The 23,575-nt window shown below is 42.9% G+C and overlaps 1 protein-coding gene across 2 annotated transcripts; it reads left to right on the top strand.

Moving 5' to 3' along the window:
- Positions 1-245: 245 nt before the first annotated feature.
- Positions 246-22,518, top strand: SRSF11 (serine and arginine rich splicing factor 11). Of its 2 annotated transcripts, none has more exons than XM_074905986.1 (13): positions 246-334; positions 476-625; positions 6,849-6,982; positions 11,000-11,109; positions 13,062-13,154; positions 14,573-14,622; positions 16,108-16,235; positions 17,187-17,268; positions 18,423-18,554; positions 19,049-19,138; positions 19,796-19,891; positions 20,087-20,225; positions 20,341-22,518. In XM_074905986.1, exons 2-13 carry the CDS (start codon positions 498-500, stop codon positions 20,533-20,535), a joined length of 1,377 nt encoding a protein of 458 aa, XP_074762087.1. In that variant the 5' UTR covers positions 246-334; positions 476-497; the 3' UTR covers positions 20,536-22,518. The 2 variants fall into 2 exon arrangements, with proteins under 2 accessions (XP_074762087.1, XP_074762085.1); XM_074905984.1 differs by having other exon boundaries at positions 20,338-22,518.
- The last annotated feature ends 1,057 nt before the right edge of the window (positions 22,519-23,575 follow it).

The following is a 23,575-nucleotide window of genomic DNA, read 5'->3' as shown; positions in this document are numbered from 1 at the left end:
CGCCCTTCGGCCCCTGACGGAGCGGCGGGAACCGCCCGCGGCCGCCTCGCGCCGTTCCCGCCCTCAGCCCACCCCCGCTCTGCGCCTGCGCGGCGCGTCCGGCGCGCGAGGAGGGAGGGGGCGGGCATGCGCGCACGCGCAGGGGCCGCCCCGTTCCCGCCTGCCCTCGCGCTGCCGCGCGGGCGGTGACGTGCCCGGCGGCGCACGCGCCGTCCCCGCGCGCTCCCGGGCGAGGCCGGGGCCAGGCGCATGCGCAGGCGCGGGGCTGGCGGGCTGGGCGCCTGCGCGGGGGGCGGCGCGGGGGATTGTGGGATACTGCGGCCCGGGCAGGCTGGTGAGGCGGGCGCGGGCGCGGGGCGGGCGCGGCGGCGGGGCCGGGCCGAGGCGGGCCGGCGGGTGCTGGAGGCGCGGCCGGGAGCGCGGCGAGGAGCTGCTCGGGCCTAACGCGCCTTTCCCCTCCCCGATGTGTTTGTAGCAGCGGAGCGGGCGGCAGCGCAATGGCTTCCAGCAGCGGCACCGACGTGATCCAGGTCACCAACGTCTCCCCCAGCGCCAGCTCCGAGCAGATGCGGACGCTCTTCGGCTTCCTCGGAAAGATCGAGGAGCTGCGCCTCTTCCCCCCTGAGTGAGTGGCGGGCCCTCTCCCCTTCCCTCCCCCGCGAGGAGCGGGCCCCTTCCTCCGCCTCCCCAAGGCCCGGCCGCCGCCTCCGCCTTCCCCTCCCCTCCCCCAGCGCAGGCCAGCGGCCCGCCTCCCGCCTCCCTCCTGCCCGCCCGCCCGCCGCCCGCCCTCCCTCCTTCCCTCCATGGCGGCCGGCAGCGGGCTCCCGCCGCGGCGCGACTGCCAGGCCTCGGCTCGCTGGGGAGCTCGCCCGGTGGCCCCGCCGGTCAGCGCCGTGCGGCTGTGCAGGGGGGGCTGGCGGGGAGCGGGCTCGGAGCGAGCCGCCTTTCTTCTCGCATGGAGTCGCCTTGGGAGTTTACGTGGTTACTACAGTTGTAATTGTTCACGTAATTACGTTACGCGCCCATCTGGGGAAAAGGCCGTCGTTTCTGGCATGCAGTGACACGCAGGATTCCTCCTCTCAGGTGCACATTTTCCTGCAGGAGCTGTTTGCTCCAGGCCTGCCTGGCTAACCTCTGCTGCCTGGGTAGCCTCCAGAACTGTAGGCAGTTTACAGACTGTTGGCCACAGAACCAAAATTTTGATACAAATATGCATCCCTTGCAAAAGAATTCTGTGCAAAACGGGCATATAATCACTAATACACGAATAATACACATTTATTGTGTTAGTTGGGTGTTAACGTTAGTTTTGGTCACGTCAGTTTGATTCGTTTTGCAGAGCCTAATACTGTATGTTGATCTTTTACATATGTATTGTGTAAGTGAAAGGGTTTCTTTTTGCTATGATGAAGGAGAATTGTTTGATTGGAGAAAAATCCCACAGGAACACAGTTATTTTTAATACCCAAGACTATTTAGATTTCTTTGTTTTAGGGAAAAAAAAAAGCTATCACAAAGAATTCTTTTTTTCGTCATTGAGTCTTCAATCTGTGCTAGCACAGAACCGGGAAAATTCACCCATTCTGCACTCTAGTTACATATGCAAATTCAGAAATGGTATTTCTGGTATTCTTGCAGTATCTTACTTTGGGTTGGATTTTGGCAGTTTCATGCTGGAAATTGAATCACAGAAAGAAGTGGAACGTATATAACTGAAACTGAAGGACAGTTCCAGATGAGAGTTGGCGTTAACAGCTGGGGTAACTGCCTGAGCAGCAGAACCAGCCGTGCTTGGCAGCCAGCAAAGTCACTCACCTTTAAACAGATGCGGTCTTTTGGTGTGCTGCTCTGTATTTTAACATTTTGTCCCGTTTTTAAGGAAGGTTATTATAGGCAAATTCTGTTTCTAAAAATACAAAGTTTCAGATACATATTAACTAATCTGCTAAAAGAATACTTTTGTGATATCAGAATGGTCTACAAAAAATCCCCAAATCCAAAGCCCAGCCCCTCTCCTTTACCATACCCCGGGCTCCCTGTACATTCTGAGTTTGGCTCCTTTGCACAAACATGTGTTGGCATACTGGCCCCGCAGGGCCCCGCTCGGCGCAGAGGCTGGCTCTGGCGAGGGGCTGTGCTCTGGAGAGCGAGCTGTGATGGTTCTGTTGTAGAGCTGGGCTGTGGGAAGGGAAGAGCTGGCTTCCAGGAGACCTGCGTTGTACCCTTGTGTCTGTGATGTTGGATACTAGTAAATACGGTCAGTAGATGTTTTTAGGGCAAATTGACTGGTTTGTGTCCTGGCGTTTGTTTCTGCAAAAAGGCCAGGCTCTTATATCTCCCTGCTGACTTCTGCCTGCTTTGTTCTGGCACTGGTGTTCTTCTCACTTCAGCTGGGTCACGGTGTTGGTGTAGAAAAATACCAAGCTGACAGCCTCTGCGATGGCGAAGGCTGAGCATTGAGGGAGGAAAGACAGCCAAGAACTCCAGCAGCCCAGGTGCCACATAGCTCAAATGGGATGACCAAAAATTACTTAAAACGTTTGGCCTAATTTTCTATTTCAAAGCCCTAAAAGAAGGAGGAGGATAATACTTCTTCACCTTGTAGGGATATTGTGAAGATTTCTTATTTTATTAAGATATTCACTCTTAACGTAAGAGTGACTAGAAATACATTTTTAAAAATGAATACAAATCACTGTATTTCAATGTCAAGCTGCGTAAGCATAGCTTTTCGTATTTATAAAAAAGTTATAATGCTAGAAAAGCCACTGAAGAAAACAGTGTAACTAAGTAGACCTTGCACAGGAGATGTAGAAAATACCGAATAGCTGTTGAAGTGAACGTTGTGTCTTCGTTCTAGAATGTATGTCTTGGTGGAAAAAGAGCTTTTTTGAAAACTGTGTGTAAAGGTTGTGCAGTTAATACTAGAGCAGCACTTTTTTGGACTGGGGTTAATTTTTAACCTTACGATTTTAAGGAGGTTTTGTGGTGTTGCGCACACAGAGATGCCAAGAGCTCTGGCACCTCTAGACCCCCTGCGGGTCTCTGCTGGGGTGCTCAGGGATCTGATCTCAGAATGCTTTAGAGTCTCTGATTTCATTTCACACCGAAGAGGGGTGTATTTTCTAATAGTGGCAGGTTCTTTTATCTGTTTCTTTTAAACCCTTTTCTGTTCCTTCTTTAAACTTCAGGTCCTGACTTTCCTGCCCATGGTGTTCATCCGTTTTTAGGGGGGTACAGGATATAAATGATAATCTGAAAATCCTCTCCATAATCCGAATCTCTTTGTGTCCCAGATCATACTGGGCACAAGTATTTCTGAGTAACCCGTCCCGTTTCCATTGCTCTACCTCCCTATCTGATCTTTCTCTCAGTCACTCTGGTTCTGTGTTCCCTGTTCTCCTGGACTTCCAGATCAGACACAACTCCCTGAGCTATGCTACTCTTTCTTTTTCCTCATCCATCTCCTTATCCCAGTTTATTTAATCAGCTATTACAGATTTGCATGTACCTCAGCATCATATTAACTTTAATAATTAACATATCTGTAATCTACAACCAGCTCTGTGACTTCTTCCATTTTCCTCCCCAGACCCTTTCTTCCCTCCTTCTTCCTCTTTTTTCCAATGCCATTGTCTGGTTCTTGTCTTTATTGTATCCTGTGTATCTTTATCCTCCATGGTAGGCAAAACTGAAAAGTGGAGGGACTAGATTTGAGAGTGTTTTTTTTTCTTTTCCGCTTTTTTTTAAAGTGTGTATATAGAAGCTGATTTCAGCATATTGTGTTTTGCAGGTGAAAACTGCCTTTCCTTCAAAACTTTCTGCCCTGAAACTTGGACATAAAAGCTCTCAGGCCACTGGTGTTTGATAGAGAAACCGAAGTGTTCTCTGGTCTTGCTCTTTAGATAGGAATGATCCAGTCAGATTTTCATGGAATGAGAATTTTACCAAGAAAAAAAGCACATCTGATGGAAAATACAGTCTACAGCATGAAAGCTCGATAAAATTAGGAGCATACTTAATGATTTCTGACGTTGAGTGGCATAGTAACGGGCAAGATCTTTTGTCTTGTCTGATAACTGCCACTGAATGTTACAGAAGGGCTCTGTCAGAATCCCGGCGTTACTTGCAATTGCCACGGGAGCTGGTCTGCTGAGGAGGGGGTGACAGTGTTTGTTTCCAAGGGAAGCACATGGGTTGCTTCTTTTTTGGGGGGTTTGTTCTTCTTTGAGTTTTTTTTAACTCTGTTTCTACCCACCCGGTGAACATGGTAATGTTGCAGAACATCTCTCGCATGGACAATCTGTTTGCTCCGGCCTGATTCTACATCAGTGGTAACATTTATGCAAGTGGCAGAAATATCCCTTAAAAAAATCAGCTTTAAGATGCTGGTTGCAATATGAGGGGACTTTGGGGCGAGTGGTTAGAGGTTATGGTACGAAGGCTGGATTTCCCTGTTTATCTCCTGTATTTCAGGATCTCCCGTACTTCAGAGCGGGTGTGTTGTTCAGACACCAGCCCCATTAAATTGTCGTGTGTCTCAGTGTTCATTAGCGTGATGTCTGAGAGGGAATTACTAAGTCTTTCAATCTCTGGTGAATTAGAATAATGATGGCCTTTTTTTGGTAACTGTTGAGAACATTCTGTTCTTGATGAATTTCGCCCAGCCACAGCTTGGATTTTAGAATGACTAGAAATACATTTTTAAAAATGAAATAGTGGTTTGTATTAAATGTCAAGCTCCATGAGCATAGCTTTACATATTTTCGGTTGTTTTTGTAGATTCAGCTGGGGTACTCATGTATGTAAGCATGTTTCATGTTCCTGTGTTGTCACAGACATTTTAAGCATGTTTGAAAATATTGTAGTGCATTTGTGTAGTAAATCGTTTCATTTTTGCAGAACTTAGATTAGTATACTGTTCAGGTATGCCATAACTCCTTGATTTACTTTTCCTTAAAATTTTACTACTGGGATTTTCTTAAATAGGGTGTGCTAGTGCTGTTTTGGTTTTTAGGGTTTTATGCAAATGGTTAAGAAAAGGCACCATTTTGGCAAGGATTCATAGATACAAAAGACCTGTTTCAGTTTTTTTTATCTCGCTCATTTATTGCTACAACATTGCTTTGCAATTAAGTCTGCAAAATGTCGGGTGAAGTGGATGTTTCTAATTTTAATAGGCTGCTCCAATCTATTTTTTAACAGCGGGTTAAAGTATATTAAAGTGTTGGTTTGATGGACGTTTGGGGCAGTTCTTGAGCTCGCGTAGCTTGCATGTTGGCCTCAGCCTGTGCTCAGTGGTGCTGGAGGTTAGATAATTTTTTGGCATTTGCACTAACAAAAATAGATCTTGGATGTCTTGTCTTGTTGATGTCAAAGTCGTCCTCCTTTCCCCGGAATTCTGACAACACTCTCTGCGTTTTCAGTGCTTAAAGACTTGATCAACGTTCTTCAACCCAGATAAAACTGTTTTGGCAGTGGGATGCCTTTTGAACAAACAGTCTTACAACTGTTTCTGGGAATCTGGTTGGTAAAGGTAGATCTCTGTCATGAGGAATTAGTGAATTTTTTTTTAGAGCTCCCTCTTTAGGCCGATTTGTACCTCTGGCACCTGAGGGCAGAGCTGCACAGCACGTGTACCCTGGTCTTGCTTAGGAACCGGGGCTTTAGCACTTGCTGCTACTTTCAGTACCTGCCCTGCACCTTCTGTGCCATCTGATGCACAGTTGTGTCTACATAGCAATTTTTTTTGCTGTCTTTTAGTTTATACATCTGTTTAAAGCAAAATCTCACCATTTTCAGGATATATGGGCTTTTGAAACCTATTCAGGACCTCCACCAGGTTGGCTCTGGCTCTGGTTTTCGAGGATTTGGTTTGGTTTTGTTTCAGGAAAGGGGAGGGGGGCCCAGCTGCATGACTCATCTACAACTCTTTCCTATTGTTTTAGGAAGTAGATATTTCAGTTTTATTCAGGTGACTCAAAACTTCTGCATTCTCTTTTGGATTTTCCTGTCTGGGGTTTTTTACACAGCTGTACTGACAGGTGCCTGTTTTCAGCTGTCGAGTAGGTAAAGAGGTCTGTGTGTGTTTATTTGGTTGTTTAGGAACTTTTCACCCATTAGTGAGGTCTCAGCTGTAGTGTTGCCTGCCCAAGCTTCTTGAATTTCTCTGTGTTTAGTTCTGTCACTGCTGAATGGCAGACACGTGTTTAGCAGCGTGCGTCCCTTCAGAACCAACTTGGCAGTTTCTGTATGTGTGAGAAGCAGCATAATGAGGTTTGGTTTAGAAGCTTTTATGAAATTGTGTTGATAAGTAAAATCACAGTGGTCTTTTAATCATTGCCCTCTTCATTTCTGTCATGGTTTAGCTACAGTTTCATAATTTACTGTAATAAGTAATCTGGAGCCTAAAGCAGAGAGTGTAAAGCTACTGGTTTTGTTAACTGATGAGATACACGTAGTAGGTAACTCTTTTTTTGAGCAAAGTTTTTTTTTTTTCATCTCCTCCCCTTCTCACAGACAGGTTATGAAAACTAGTTTGTGTTTCGGTGACTGGTCGTAGATATTTTGTGCACAACAGAATTAATGACCAGTTACAAATGAAACCATAAAACTATTTCGACAATTTCACAGTGAATTTGGCTTCATTCTGGGTAATTTTATATCTGTGGTCATGCAAAATGACGTTTGATACCAAACCTGCAGTCGAGCTCCTGCCTGGAGAAGTACCCCGTAGTCCCCTGAGACTTCCTGGCTTGGTGAAAGCGGGGAGACAATAGAAGTTACAAGGTTCATGCGGTCGGACTTGCTTCCATCTAAGTAATTTCTTTCTTTTTTTTTTTTTCCAGTGATTCTCCTTTGCCTGTTTCGTCCCGTGTGTGTTTTGTAAAGTTCCATGATCCTGACTCGGCAGTTGTGGCCCAGCATCTGACAAACACTGTATTCGTTGACAGAGCGTTGATAGTCGTACCATATGCAGAAGGTTTGTGAATTGTTTAATGGTCTACGAAGCCACCATACGATGGCATTTTATTTCAGTATAGCTCGCAAAAATGAGGGTTAGTAAAATGTCAAACATGTAAGACGTTAACGTTTTGAAACCCTTGGTATATTGCCATTGGCCCATGGATTAAATAATTTTTTAAATCTAGTGACACTGAATGAAGGTGGAAAGTTTACCTCTTAATGGTTTTGTGTGTCTTTAAGTTTAGAATATTAACGCTTTAGGCAGAATTATTTGCAAATTTTGCCCTTTATCAGTCTCGATGAGACATTTTCCTAAACAGACTTATGCAAGCAGGTCAACATTTTAAGGAAATTTTGCCTTAATAATTGAAGTGTTTGCCACTTGTACGTAGGCATAAATCTCTTCATGAGGCTGGTGTCTCCCTCCCTGAGAGCGCGGGGGAGCGTGGATTAACATTTCTCTGAGAGATGCTGCCACTGCCTTTAGTTGGGCACTTCCCTGAAAAGGCACTCGCTCTCCTTGTGAAGTCCAGTATACCAAGGGTTTGAATAATTATGGTTTAATTTGAAAGTGAGATCTTCCAAGAGGTGCCAAATGGGCACTGGTACTAGTTTTTTTTATTCCAAGTTTTCTTGTTCATCCTTGATATATTTTATAGAATTTCACTAAATAATAAACTCTTCTCTCTGTTATTTGTGTGTGTGATTTTTGTAGTGGAGAAGGCAAATGCAAAGCCCTTCCAGATGACTGAAAAACAGTGGGTCCTCTGCAGCTACAGGGGATTCTAGACATTAACTAAAGGCCAGCAAGCACTCAAGTCCCCAAGTGTTTTCCTGGTGTAACCACTTGTTAACTACATTTTCTCTTCTTCTTTTTATTTTTACATTTTAGGGTGTTACAGTAATTTGAAAGGCAATGAGCAGGGTTTTTGGAACTTACCTTAAAAACAAAGTGCTGAGAAGACACCTCTTCTTACAGAAGTCTTATTAAACTCTTCTAGACTTGCTTTAGAAGTAACTGATTTCCATTGTACTGTTTCTTGATTTACTTCTGAAATAATGGATTTTCCCAGATCGTTTGAATTAAATAAAATCTCTGCAGGTTTAAGTCATACTAGAGTAATAAATTTGGTACATGGCCTGGGGTCAGACCTATAATCAAGACATTGTAATGCTGTAGGCTGTCTTTTGAGGCCTGGGGAGCTGTCTTACCTTTGTATTCCTTAAAAGATACGAAAACTTAATTTGTGGAATGTAGGAATCTGCAGCATGACCTTTGATTGAGCCGTGCTGCTTTTGGAGAGTACAGAACACATTCTGAAATTACCACCGAGTTACTGTTTCTGCTCTCGCTAGTTTAGGTATAATGATAGCATAGTGGAAAGGCATCTTGTCCTTGTCTTTGTATTAAAGAATTGCATAGCAGCAGTCCCTCCGAGTTAGTACTGAAATTACTCTCCAAGGCCCACGGCGACCAATGTTCGTGTTTAACTTTTCCAATAAGGATGAAAACATTTTTCTCTTTGTCAGTCTGACTTTGTCCATTGTGCTTGATGGTGGATAAATCTGGCACATAGAGAAATCTGCCCAGTAGTTTTGGTTCAGATTGTGTAAAGAAAATAATCAAGTAGAATGTTTTAACGGGCCTGTTTAAATCAAGGAGTTCCTCATGGGCTGTTTCTTGTGGTGTTCTAGCGGTTCAGAATGTCGATGCTTTTGGCATAATGATGTGGCATATCACAAGAGATATATGTTCAGCCAAGAAAGTTATGCCCCCTGGTTCTGTAATCACATGCTTTTGTCCCTGCACTGGAGTAAGAGTTTTCCCTGCAAATGCAAACTGCCAGGGTCCCAATTCAACAAGCTGTTTAAGCACGATACAGCAAGATTCTTAAAACCCTAGTGAAATTGCTCATGTGCTTAAAGCCAGGCATATGCTTAACTACTGTGCTGAACTGGGCCCTTTTACCTTTTATTTTCTATTGTGATAATTCTGTCTGAATTTTGCCTGTCACTAAAGTAAATGTTTATTATCTGTTTAGTGCGATAATTATCCCCTATATCACAAGCGCACTCCAGTTTTAGCATACACAGACATTTTGGTGTTGGCTGTTGCTTTGTGTTATAGAACTATACACAAAGTCTACGGTAAGGTTTAGTATTTGTAATTTTCACTGTGATATTCCTAGATTTGGAAGGAACTCTAAGGTTAAAGATGACTGGGGGGGGTATTTAGGTTCTTTGGTTAATGTTTGTTTCTTTTGTCTGTTTCTTTTTCTTTCATTTCTACACATTCATGCAGTATTTCATGGTTCTAACAAAGCAGCAGTAAAAAAAACTCTTGAAGCATGAAAATTAACTGGTGAGGGGCCTCATTGCTTTTTTTAAAATTGTAGTTTATTTATTTCTAAATACTTTTTAAAAAAAAAAAAAAAAAAAAACGATTAGAGGATCGGATGCATGATTTTTTTTTTTAATGGATGCAGATCTTCTATGAGGTGTCTCAAGATAAGTCTGAGGATTTGTATTTAGATGCCAGAAATGTTGTAGTTGCACTAATTTGAAATGTTTAGATATAATTTATAAATATCCTCTGAGACATAATTTTGCATGCAAAATTACCCCATAATCTCTCTGTAGGTATGTTAATATATTTATGCATTAATGCCCTTTATCTAAATGACCTTTTTCCCCCCTCTCCCTCCATAACTTTTGGTATCTAAATTGATGACAGCTCAATGACACAAGCAAGATAACAGTGCTGTGTATTATACATTTGTTTATATTATCGGCACTTCTCAGTATAGGTGGAAGGAACCATTACCTTTATTTAACAGTGGTTTTTCTTTTTTGTTGTTGTGTTTTACAGTTCTTTTCCCTGGTTCAGCCTGAACTATATACCAGGCCCTGCTGAAAATACCACCCAACAGTTTTCTTCTGCAGCTTATCCAGTTTCTCTTAAGTGCCCTGTACATATTGTATGTTTTATGATGAGATGCAGTTTCTTAATATGTATTACAGAAACACTACTGGTATTTGCAAATATATAGTAAAATTGTTTTATTGAACTCTCATTTTGGGGGCTTGGGCACATTAACAAATTAATCCATCTGTATAGGGCTTTTGCTGTTGGATAGAATAAAAATACCTACACAATTACTTGTTTCGTAGTAGGACCCTTAAAATTATATGTGCAGAGCAGGCAGTAAAATAAGACACTTGTCTTAGTTGGCTGCAAGATTTTGGGCCAGAAGTTTCTTCTGAAATGGCAGTATGTAGCAGCATTCTTGGTACAATAAGCATGGCACATACTGGAACAAATGCATTTTACTGCACAGGTAAGGAATGTGCCACAATATACCGTATGTATGCACCCATCCACCCACAGACACACACACACAGCGTGTATGTGAAGATCTGCAGAGACTCATTTTCATTTGACAAGTCAGCAAAAGCCCTACGCTTGATTCAACCAAAAAATATTTCCATACCTTCTCTTTAAGTTTTACAAAATTTATATGGTAGGTGTAAAAGAAAACATAGTGAACTGTACCATATTATTAACCCCTAAATCAAACTTTTTTTGTCTTGTGTATCTTGATTTTTCTGTGTGCTTTATAGTGAAGCAGCCGACACGAGTCGTTGTTCATAAAACAGCTTTTGAAAGTTGAGAGCACACCCCTGGAGAACCGACTGTGCTTGCTTACGTTTGGTTCATGACTTAAAAATCGAGTACAGGTGATGAAATCTTGGCAGTGTTAACAAAAAAGTAGTGTGTATTGTGCTATTTTTTTGCTCTAGAAACTTAACCATTTGTAGAGAAAAAGGAACAGTCAAATTTTCACACATTGAAGTTTCATTCTGACAAAAAATTAATGATAAATATTAATAGACATCAAGCTTTGTATTTTAGCCAACATAAGTACTTTCAACAAACTCAGGTGGTGTATCAGGGAGACATTTTCTGGGTGTATTTGTGTATTTTCTGCCTTTGAAACGGGATGCGTTCTAATGCAAGGCTATTTCTCTGCAGGAGTTATTCCTGATGAGACTAAGGCTTTGTCTCTCTTGGCACCAGCCAATGCTGTGGCAGGTCTGCTGCCCGGAGGTGGACTCCTGCCTACTCCCAACCCACTTTCTCAGGTAGGCTTCTCGGGAAGGGACTGGATGGTTTCTGTTCGATTACTCGCCGTGGGTTTTGTCAGGACAAATAGACTGGCGTGCCAATGCTGATTCCTAGAATGTTTTTGTTTATGTACCTCCCGGGTTTGTTACCTCTATTGGATACGGACTGTGGCAGAACGGTGATAAGGTGCTAGATGGGCTACTCTTACTTCCCTAATAGAATGCTCTGGTATCTCAGGGCTCCTCCCTCATCCCTCTCTTACCCATTGTGCGCTTAGATTTGACAAACATCTCATAGATTGTAAATTTGTGAAGTTGAAGGAGTTGCCGTGCTGTGGAGATACCTTCCCTTAATCCTCCAACTGAGGGGCAAAGTGGTAGCCTGTATTTGCTCTCTACCCAAATATACAAGTGTTTGTGTGGAAAGTGACCAGTAAGAATAATATGTTGTGGAAAAAGTTTCAGTCAAAGCACGTATCAGAGAACAGAATCAAAGTACAAGAGGCAAATTAATAAGAATAAAGCTTTGTTAATTCTGCAGTTCTCCAATCTACTTCTTCAGCTTGTGCTTAGTTCTTTGTGTAGCTTCTGTTACGATTTCTGATGGCGTGGAAGATACTTGCCGTTGAGTTGTTCAGAAGGTCTCTTTAACCATATGTAGAGGGGAAAAAGTCTAAAGCTTAACTCTGAAGCTTGAGGAAAATCATGGAAGAAACAAAGACCACCTTAAAGATTTCTTTCACCAAAACCTGTATGTATATAAATTCCTGAAAAGGGCACTGAACCACCTTCATTTTGATTCTGTCACTGAATCCCAGCCTACTCCCAATCCACTTCATAGTAGAATTTATTTAACACACCCATTTTATGGAAAATTGTGGTGGACAGTAATCTTTTTCAAACCCATCTGGAAAGCTTGTTATGTTGCTCCCTTTGATTTACTGAGAGTTGAGCACCTAACGAGGTAAAGACAAATTAGAGCTGTAGTTTGTGTTCACAGAGTAAGTGTGTAGGAAAGTGGCTTTTTCTTTTGAGGCTGCCGGGAGAAGCCTGTAGAGTTTCAAGAGAAGAGCTAACTGAAAAGCTCCTGGCCGGGAAGCGGCAGGCTCTGCTGCCTTGCCCTTGGCTACGTGCTCCTGCTGCTTTTGTGCTGGCTCTGGAGATCCTTTAGGGAGCAGCTGCGTCAGCCCGATGCAGACAACACGTCGAGGGGTTCCCCAGCCGCTCGGGGGGTTCAGTTGTTGGCAAATGAGTCTGCAGTGCCCGAGCAGTCAGGAAGGAGGCGGTGGGAAGGAGGGCGAGACCTGGGAGCAGCAGCACCGCGTTTGAGTAATGGAGGGTCCTGTGGGTTTTAGCACAGCGTCTGTCCTTCCAGTATTGTTTTGGTCATCCCACCTTAAATGACCAAAACCTGAAGCTCTTTTATGAGGCTTCGACATTAACTGAAGGAGTTCAGACCCGTGCCGTCATCCTACTTACTCTTCCAGTAGCTTTTCAACCCATTTGTCAGTTTTAACTAAATTTGAGAAATCTGCAGAGACGTAATGACAATATATTGTCTTTGAATGTAAAAGATTAATTTAAATCCTAAAATGATTTAGGTATGCAGTAGTTGGCTCAGAACCTTATAATGAATTTTAACGCTGGAAAAGAATTTAATGTTAAACTATTTCTTGAATGTAGTGGAATGCTTTACTTCCCCCTCGCCCTGCTCCCAGTTGGGATGCAGAGGAAACAGAAATCCGGTTTAGAATATTTATAGGAATTAAAAATCCTTCATCTCTTAAGCTCCAAAATACCTGAAAAAGGAAAACTGAAATACTCTCACTGACCTTAGTATAATGTTTCTTGTGGCTAGAAGGCAAAGTAAAACGCAGTTTGAGTTTCCAGATGTGTACTGCCCGGGAATCTTGGTCTAGCAGCTTTTATCCCTTGAGGATGGCCTTGGCTAATTGCTGTCCTCGTTACAGATTGGTGCTGTTCCTTTAGCTGCTTTAGGAGCTCCTGCTCTCGATCCTGCCCTAGCTGCTCTTGGGCTTCCTGGAGCAAACTTAAACTCTCAGGTATGTCACACATTCTAAAATTTTCTTTTATTGTTCCTAGCACCTATGTAGCTTGACCAGCATACGTGATGCTCTTGGTGTTATTAAATAACAAGGGAGGTCTGGAAATACTATTTTTAGGTTTGAATAAGTGTTACAAAATACTACTTTTTATTAAAAGCTTGGCTCAGTGTAGTCTGCAGAGCCGGATGGTTCTTTAAACTACTTAGAACTGTTACAGAATGCAGTCTTTATTTCTTGGCATGGCACATTTTCTGTTTTAAAAGTAATTTTCATTTATGTCAGTTTAACAGCCACTGTCTGAAAAATCCAGTGATTGATTTTTCTGAGCACCTGTTTGGAATAAATAATATCTGTAAGAATATCTAATTAAATGCGGGATAGACCTAAAAAAATAATTTGGGACTAGTCATGAAATATTTCAAGTATGTGTCATTATCAAGTTGTGAACCTGTCTTGTATTTAGAGTAAAAAAAAAAAAAAAAGTTTGACTTTTTAATTTTGTAGGTGTAGAAAATACTGAGGAGACTTTGTTAGACTGTAGCTTTTTTGAAACTGAATAAAAAAATACTTTAAGTACTAAGTAATACCAGGTAGAATATTGAGCTAATATTTAAGAAGCAGGTGCTGTACAGAGAACATGTTTTACAGGTACAACATGTACTAACTAATAATTTAAAGCATTGCTGAGAAATCCGTCATGTAGCATTTTTTTATGCGTGCTGTGTGTAGTAACAAGAAAAATAATGGTGATAATGAAATAACAAAAAAGCACATTCTAAATGCAGATTAGAAAAATGTAAATTTGGTGTGATGTTTCTGTTGTCCATGAAGCCAGCTGATGGCAACAAACTCTGGGTTCAGCACGTGGCTGCCTCTGTGTGAAGAAAATCAGTGGGGACTGAATGTTTTGGTGTTAATACACTGCTGGTACAGGAAGTGACCAATTACAATAATATCTGGATTTTCCAAAGTACTGTCAAATACATTTTTTTGGTGGTATTTTTAAAGAAGCTTTGGTGTACTGTTCATAAATTGACATTGAGGACTTCCCATGGACAGGCGACTTAGTTCTCTAATGAGATCTCTATTCTCTTGAAGGAACAGAGAAATAACCTGTAGATAGCAGAAGCGTATTTCTATTTTAAAGCGCTTTGATTCTCTCCAGGAAAGGGCCTGTGTTTGGCTGCCATGGAAAAAAAAGTACGTAAGCCTATGATGTTCACACCCTGGCCACCATCCACAAGCTTTAAACCAGAACAATACACCTTTTTGTCTGTAACTTGGTTGGGGTGTGGTGCGTTTTGTTTTGTTTTCATCTGTAGAGACTTTTTGCTTTAGCCGCTGGGAAGATAATCTTCTTAAGCACACACATCTGCCAGCATCATTTTAACTTTTTCTTCCCCCCCCCCTTACAGTCTCTTGCAGCAGATCAACTACTGAAACTTATGAGCACAGTGGATCCAAAGTAAGCATCAGTGTTCACAAACGTTGATATTGCAGTACACTTGATCTTGGGAGTATCTGTCGTGATTCAGATCCAGTCTTTGTCCCGCTGCATCTAATCAAGGTTGGAGATGAGCAGTGTCTTGGGGGTCTTATGTGGACTCTTTTTTTTCTGTGGTAGAGAGAAGAGGGGGTGGGTGTGATTATTCAGCCTTGTCTCTATGAAATAACACCGATTAATCTCTGGGACTTTATTTTGCTGGAGACAGAAGTTTAGTTTTTCCTATGTCATTTTTGTCACTTCTGTGTTCGTAACGTAAAGGTGCAGCCGGCACCGTACGTCCTGCCAGGGTGAGTGAAAGGGCTGAGAATGAGCTGAGACCAGCAACTGCTGTGAAAGACAGTAATAAAAGAGTCTCTGTTACAGCTGTCGGATGGTAGCAGAAGACACCATGGCCTTTGCTTGGTAGAAAAAGGGAGCAAATAACAGAAAGTACAAGTATTCGTTAATTTTAGTTCAGCATTCAGAAAGGGGATAATTTTGTTCAAAGTAGCATGGCGTGGGACAGCAAGTGGGGAAGGGTTGTAGCAGTTAATGTTCAGCGTGCTCTCGAGCTGGTGATCACGCTGTGGTAGGATGATGAAAGCACGTGCCATTGAAAAAGGTACTGGACAAATTGGTAGATGAAAAGTGTGCTAAATGCAGAGGAACCACATCGGAAAGGCCTTGGGCTGCAAATGGCAGGAAGCTTTGGAGAGAATTCTTTCAACTCTCCTCTCTGGGAAAGCATAGCAATGTGTGCTTGCCCTGGTGCTGTAGCAGCTAACCAGGCTTCTCTAACCCTGCTTGGCTGTTCAGGGTTTTAAATGGTCAGGGGACACCGCCCTGCGTGTGCTCGGCTGCACTTTTAACACTGTTCTGGCGTATTATTTGCTATTTTAAATTGACGTGTCTCTGAGCAGGGAATGCATAACAGATTGAACAAAGCAGTTACCCAAGATAACGGGTTAGATAAACGTCGGTCGGGTGTATTGGGTATACCTGGTTGGCTTCAAAGCCACCTTGGAGAACACATCTTCTCAACTGGGAATTTCATCACCGTTGGTGGGCTTCCCAGTGTGCCTTACCACAATGGGAACCAGCCTTCTGCTGTGTGATACACCATTGCCTGTGGAGTTGCTCTTTCAGGTGATGAGAATTGAAATCGTGTTGTCCGAGAATATTCTGAGAAGTGTCATTAGAAACATACCTGTGCACGACCACACCAACTTCCCTGCTCTTTACTGGAATTCCAAGAGCTGTGTGTGCTGGTGCCTTGTGCCCCGGTTTTCAGCACAGGTACCACATCTCAGACTTGCCACCCTGGTGTCTGAAGGGTGACAGCACGGGGGCAGGTTCTGATTCGCTCAGATCAGGCACTTGGGGTGGGCTGCAGGCTGACACTGCCGGCCTCTGTTTCTTGAATTCATCAATACTCGATTTCTGAAATTCCCTTTTATTTACCAGGTTGAACCATGTAGCTGCAGGTCTTGTTTCACCAAGTCTGAAATCAGATACCTCCAGTAAAGAAATAGAAGAAGCTATGAAAAGAGTACGAGAAGCACAGTCATTAATTTCTGCTGCTATAGAGCCAGGTAATTTTAAACGGTAGAACGCCTCGTTCAGCTCAAGATGGAGTTTTGAGGCAGTATATGATAAAAGCTAATGATCTGCAAAATACTGGCTTCACGTTTCCGTGTTCCGTAGTGACGTAATTTATAGTTGACGGGTTTTTAATTGTCCTACAGCGTGAATGCTGCATTATGTCCTACAGAACGATGCAGGGAATTATTCATCTCTTGGTTTTCCTAAAATTCACTTGATGTGAAGATTGCAAAATGCCTGAGACCCCCCCTGACTGAAGCTCGTTCTGCCATCTCTGAGACTTCTTTAGAAACAGCAAGTGGCTTAACCACTTGACATCCTAGTGTTCGTTCTTGGGGATGATTTCTTTTAATTCCTAATCTGTGAAAGTTTGTAAATAATTCTGTTTATTTTGTAGCTTACTTCAATAGATTTTATTTTACAACAGGATGCAGCAGTTCATCCACAAATGTCAGATCCACCAAATCTGAGAAGTGGCAATTTGGAACATTGAAAACACAGTTTTGCAGCCTCCTGATCATTTTCAGGACAGAATAGAGCTCCGAATCTTTTATTATACCAGAAAAATGTGATGATTGCTTTGCTTGAGGCTTTTTGTGGGAAATTCAAAATGATATTTCGAGAGATTCTTTAGCCCTTCACAAAATGGCAGAGATTCCGAGATTTTAAGATGACTTTCCAACATTTTCTGGATTTTGACTTCTTCAGTTTTGCGTAAAACCTTATGTTGGTTTTATGTCACATCCGCGTCCCTGTCGTGTTCATTCTTTGTGTCATCTTTTGAGGAAAAGGATAGATAAGCTTAATTTCAAATGTCAAAATATTCCTTAGGTTTTCTTATTTATAGTATGAAGCTCGACTTGCTTGCCTTTATAAAATCTTTGTGTGAATACTAAAATAAAATTGGGTTTTTTTACTGTGCTTTTCCTTTTTAACTCCAGACAAAAAAGATGAAAAACGAAGGCATTCAAGGTCAAGGTCACGCTCAAGGAGGAGGAGGACACCTTCTTCATCCAGACACAGGTAATTAGCTTATTTATTAAAAAAAAAACAAACCCCACAACAAAAAACAAAAAACAAAAAAACACCCACACAACAAAAAACCCCCACAAAAACCCAAGACATAGCTGAAACAGTTCCTTCAGAAATACTTCTTGGAGGTGATGCTTCACTCGTGGAGGCTGACAGGTGGAAGAATGCAGATGGTCTGGTCTCCAGTCCACACACTGGACTGGAGTGTGGGTGGAGACCTGCTCTGGATCTGTAGAAAGGGTGGGAGAGAGAGGATAGCAAAAAATACCTCAGATACCTTAAACTACTGCCAGAAGAGCTTCAGGACACCTCGTCCCAGCAGTGGAGGTGGATTTTGTTTAACAGTACCTTGTTTCTTGTATCGGATAAGACCGACCTTAGCACAGAGCCTTGGTTTTACCCAGCCCTCCCTGCTGTGAACAGCTGGGCCCTTGTAGGCTCTGCACTTCACAGCAGTTCCTTAAGCCCCTGTCCCTTCTCCGGTCTCTTTCCAGTGTGCTCGTGTGGTCATTAGCATTTGTCATAAAACCAGGAGCTAAGGGGCTGCTCTGAGCATTGATTACGTACAGAAACGTTGGGCTCTTTGTTTCTGCTGTGTGCAGCAAATTCATCTTGGTGACGTATCTGGGACAGAAGTTTTCCCAGCAGTTTCTAGGTTATGATTTATTTGGAGATGAGCTCTGCCCCGGGTATCCTGACCAGAGATCTTAACACAGTCCTGCCCAGAGAGAAGGACACGGCTCGGTGTGCCGTTGGCTCGTCACCTCCGGTTGGGCAGCACGTGCCAGCGGTCTGTGCAAAGCCATTTGTCATTCTTTGTTATTTCTGTGTTCAGTAATCCGTTTGCATTTGGGTTAGTGTTTAAACATTTCTTCACGTTCCAGTGTTTCCCTACAATAGCACTGCTATTTTCTTACAAGGAGAGTAGTGAGAGAGCTGATGGAAGCATCACTGTTCTTTGGCATTTAGGGTTGTGCACTTCCCTTTCCCCTTTCCTTGGCAGACTCAATGCCACGCCTTTGCTGTTTTCTGTGTTATTTTTTCTGTTTTATCGTTGTGCGTTACAATACCCTGAGCAGATGGATTCTGAATAGTATATCGAAATCCCATGTATTTCACTCCCGTGTACAATGTGTTGCTGGTAGGCGGTCAAGAAGCAGATCAAGGAGAAGGTCCCATTCAAAATCAAGAAGCAGGAGGCGATCTAAAAGTCCAAGGCGAAGAAGATCTCATTCCAGAGAGAGAAGCAGAAGGTCTAGGAGCACATCCAAAACCAGGTATTGCTTCAGTAAATCTATTCTATTTGCTAGAAATCAAATTGTGAAGTTTTGGAGATTAATTTTTTTTAAAAAACCACAAACAACCTAGGGCAAAATGACCTGGTGTCTCTTTTTGAAGTCAGTCTCCTGTACAATCCTACAGAATTACATTACACTTGCCCTATACGTGTGCACAGTTACCTAAAAACATGTAACGTGCTTTTCCTACGAGCCAACAGATGCTGCAGGCTTTGGGTGACTCGCTTAGCGAACATCTAGACTTGCAGATTTTCTGGTGTTTGTACACAGAAGCTATAAAAGAGCTGTTCTCTTATTCTGCTGTAGATAATCGTAATCCTTGTTTCCATGAGTATAACGTGGCTGGCCCCAGCAATACTGAGCAGTGTGCTCTCCAGTGTAGTCACGTCTTCATTCATTTTCCTGCCTAGCAAAGGTAGTGAACGCTACTCGAACCGTTTGAAAATGACTTAAAGTCTGTATTTTACTAAAAGGGATAAAAAGAAGGAAGAGAAAGAAAAGAAACGTTCTAAAACTCCTCCCAAAAGCTACAGCACAACTAGACGATCAAGAAGCACAAGCAGGTACAGTAATGTGGAAGTTTTCCTCGGTCCCTATTCCCAGTGTGCTTTCTCTGCTTTAACAGAAAGAACATTCCTGTGTGTGAAAGGGTGATGGTTCTGTTGTGGATATGTTGGGTATGTGCACAAATGCGTGGATGCTCTCTCCACCTCTGTAAGGTGCTTTATTTTTTTTCCTGATACTGCAGTTTTCTGGAGGTATATACGTTTGGGCTAGAATAGCTCCTGCTGCCTCCGCATCAAAGAGCGTATGGTGCTTTGGGGTCACTGTTAAACTCTTTCCCTATTCATGGAATAAATACATACAAAAGGTGTGCCATTCTGTTTCAGAAAAGTTCCAAAATTAACTCGCAGTATTAATAAGAACAGACTGGTTTGTTTCTATTTGTAAAAAGAGTCAGTTTGCCTAACACAGTCCGAGCCAGCGACCTGTCCATCAGGGAGGTAGAAGAGGAAACGGCTTGCTCTGCTGAGCAGCAGCTGTGTGGGCTTTGCAATGCTGCTGACAATAAATACCCGGGTTGAGTTACACATATTTACGACCTTCTGAGCAGTGCTGGTTTTGGAGCCAGAGATGTATTTGGAGCTTTTAAAATAAAAAAAAAAAAAGGGGGGGGGGGGAAGAAAAAACAACCAAGCTTTGATCTCTCTTTCCTGCAGAGAAAGACGACGTAGAAGAAGCAGGAGTGGAACACGGTCACCTAAAAAACCCAGATCTCCTAAAAGGAAAATGTCCCGGTCCCCATCTCCAAGAAGGTCAGTCAACCTCTTGGCTAAACCAGCGGTGAAACGGGGAGGTTTGGTTGCTCCCTGGAAGCGAGGGCTGTATCTTCGCTGCACGCTGCTGTTTCTCCCTTTAGACCGGTTGTGAGCTGTGGGTAACGGTCGGGACACGGCCTGTGTTCTGGTGCCACTGTGGTTCTCATTCTTCTGCATGCTTTATCGTTGTAGACATAAAAAGGAAAAAAAGAAGGATAAGGACAAGGAGAGAAGTAGAGATGAGAGGGAGCGGTCAACAAGCAAGAAAAAAAAAAGCAAAGACAAAGAGAAGGATCGTGAACGAAAATCCGAGAGCGATAAAGACGTGAAAGTATGTTTAAAAACCTGTTTAGCCTCACTGCCTGTACTGGTGTATTAATCTTAAACCGGCAAAAAGGGGCTTTGAAAGCAAGTTTTACTTGTATTTTTTTATCTCGGCAAAGCAGGTCACAAGGGATTACGACGAAGAAGAACAAGGATACGACAGCGAGAAGGAGAAGAAGGAGGAGAAGAAAATGGCTGATTCTTCCTCCCCAAAAGTGAAGGAGTCTGCGGGTGACAAAGGAAGCGGAGACTCGGCCAGGGAATCCAAAGTCAACGGGGATGATCACCACGAAGAGGACATGGATATGAGTGACTGAGTTTTTGCCTTTGCAGTGAGCACCGCTGCAGACGTGCATCAGTGTCATTCCTGTGTGATTCTTTTATGCTGTACTTGTTAATCCTAAACCTAGATGTATACAGCTCTAAGCTAGACTTGGTTTGTAAATCTCCTGATACTAACTCACATCAAAAGCTTTCTAGAAAGGTAACCATCCTCGTTACGGCCCAAAGGGATCGCGTAGCCAAGCGATTTTTACTAACTTGGTGATGCTTTGAGCAAAAGTACAAAGCTGCATGCATCTACAGCAGGCATGGACTGTTTGTTGTATGATCTCCTTTAGTAAATCAGCTCACTTATGATAGTGTTTCTAGAATTTGATTCATTGCAGTAATAGAGCAGTATAGGGAATGCACTGACTGCATGTTGATTGTGGCAGAAACATCCTCAATGTTCTCAAGTCCTACAGCATATGGTGGATCTACTTAAGGGTCTTAAGTGTGACTACACGAAAAAAATCAACAGTACATCTGAAAATAAGCATTCTGATATAGATAGTTTTTTGTTCTTGGGTTTGTTTTTTGTTTTTTTTTTAAGCCACGTGGCTGGGGTTGGTTGGTTTTGTTTTTTCCCGGTGGGTTTTGTTTGGCTTTGACAAAGTTAAAATGCACTAACCTTTTTGAGGGCTTCTTTTTTTTTTTTTTTCAGTCAGTTCAACTCCATCTCAGGCTGGTTGTTAATGGTTCTTAACTTTTCTTCTTGAGCCTTGGGAAGTGAAAAATCTCTGCTTGATCAGTGCCCAGTGATGAAAGGTTGATTTGTGCAGTTTTCATAATCCAGGTCGTTTTGTTAACGAGCTAAATAAACACGTTGCAAAAAGGGTAGTGCATTTTAAAATTGACCTTGGTATGCTTTTAAAAGCAAGTCTACTTGATAATGTACTTTTTACTTGATCTCAAGTTGTATAAACTAATAAATTTGTGTTTACTGTCACTGCAGTAGTAACCTTATGCACACAGTGATTCCATGTTATATGCAAAGTAGTTAGGCAAGCTGTTTTCTTAGTTACAGAAGTTCAAGAGCTTTTACTTTTGTGCAGGTAAAAAGACAAAAGTAGGCTACAGTCTGTGCCATGTTGATGTACAGTTTCTGAAATTGTTTTACAAAAACTTTGATAATAAAACCCTTAAACTTATACTCGTGTTCCTATAAAACTCTGCTGGTATTTATTTACACCAATGAATGTATAAAACTTTACCTCATTCATTTAGAATATACAATTTTTTCTTCATTTCCTATTTTAAAAAGACCGTAACAGCTCCCATCTCTTCCAGAGCTGTGAGTGCAGTGATGCAGCTGGGAGCTGCCATTTTAGCTCTGGTTAAGGGTGTTACACTGACAGAACTGCTCTACTTTTTGGGGGGGAATGGTGGGAATGGGCTTAAACGGGCATCTACAGGTATTACAGGACAAGTAATTTTAACAAGAAACGTGTATTTGTAAAAATGTTTTTGTATTTTCATTGAAATAGGAACATTTACCTCTCGAGGATGGTAATGGAAGACGAGCAGAAAGGGGAAGCAGGGAGTGCTTTGTGCAGCTGGAGCAGGCTGGTCCCGGCGCCTCAACTCCCTGCGTTCAGTTTGGGAATGAAACTGTAAGTGGTGCTTGAACTTCCTGAATCGGGGGAGTCAAACCACCTTCTTTTGAAACGGTCCTTCGGCCCCAGGCAAAGCGAACCTGCCATTTAGATAAGCCGTGTCATTTTTACACTTTGTAGAAATGTAAATTTTTACCGACTGTTTTTGAGTATTTTGTCAATACAGAGAGGTCTATGTCATACAACCCGTTCTAGGCTTTTATTTCTGGTGGGGGGAGAGAGGGATTGTTCTTGTAATAAAATATAGACGCAGACAAGGTGCATGACGTCTTCATGGATGTGCCTTTTTTGTTGTCATCGAGATATTTATATGTGAAGTACAAGAACATAAACCAATTTATAGTAATAAAGTAAACTCCTTGATCCTCGGTGTGGTGAACGTCATTCACGTGCTGTAATGGAGGACTGAGGCGGGGTGCTGAGCTCTGGCTGGTAGATCAAGGGCTCCAGGTACTGAAATCACCCTGTTTCTAATTTATTTTGCAAACCAAGCCCCTGTGGAGCATTAACTGTGTTACCTTGGGCTGCCCAGGCCCCAGTGCAAACTGGGGAAATGTGGTTTTAAACCCCCTTTGCTAATTACACACAGGTTATGTGGTTTGGGTTGTTAAAGCAGCCTTCCCCACCAGCACTGCCCCTGCCCTCTACACCCCTCCAACCCACACCTGAGCTTCCCCTCGGCGTGTGTGGGGGGCAGCTGGAGCTCTGAGCCACAACTTTTAGAAATTTGAAGTTGGTTTGCTCGTTATTCCAGAGCACAGGCTCACCTGCCTCTTGAGGCGAGGCCTGCCAGGTCCTGCACCACCTCTCTGCCTTACTGAAGGAGTTTAATCTGCGTTTAGTAGCAGCTGCTCCTGCCCTCTGCCCTCCTTACAGCAGGGTTTAACTGCGGGGGGTAACTTGCAGGAGTCTTTCCCTTTTCTTTGAAAAGACCCAGGCAGGGAGGGGTGACTGGGGCCAGGTGCAGGACACATGTAAATGGGAAGCCAGAGGGAAGAAGTTCCATCCTCCTGTTGCTGAGGGAGGAGTCGGGGATGTGCTCAGCTCCCAGCAACCAGCTGAGACAGACTCCTCTGAAATAGCTTCAGAGGGGTGTAGCTCCCCCCTGTCTCTCAGGGCCCGTTGTGGCAGGATCAAGGCTCCAACTGCAGAGTTCACTGAAATCTTTAACATTTGAAGAACTTTCTGTAACTCCAAAGAGAAGTTCTCCTTACTCTTTATGAGATACTAAAACTTGTGGTGCTTGCAGGAGAGCAGAAGGGCAATTCCAAGGCAAAAAAACCCTTCTACTAGACAAAAGGAAACTAGAAGTTCCAGGTTTTGCTTTCCAAGTCATCCCGTTACACCCATTGTCACATCTTGCTGTTTAAATGAGCACACTTCTGGATTTAGGAGAGAAAACTTCTGTCGTTACTGAATG

Source organism: Athene noctua, chromosome 5, assembly GCF_965140245.1.
Source record: "Athene noctua chromosome 5, bAthNoc1.hap1.1, whole genome shotgun sequence".
Taxonomy (NCBI): domain Eukaryota; kingdom Metazoa; phylum Chordata; class Aves; order Strigiformes; family Strigidae; genus Athene; species Athene noctua.
The sequence above is the reverse complement of the archived record's forward strand: the minus strand, read 5'-3'. Positions and strand labels throughout refer to the sequence as shown.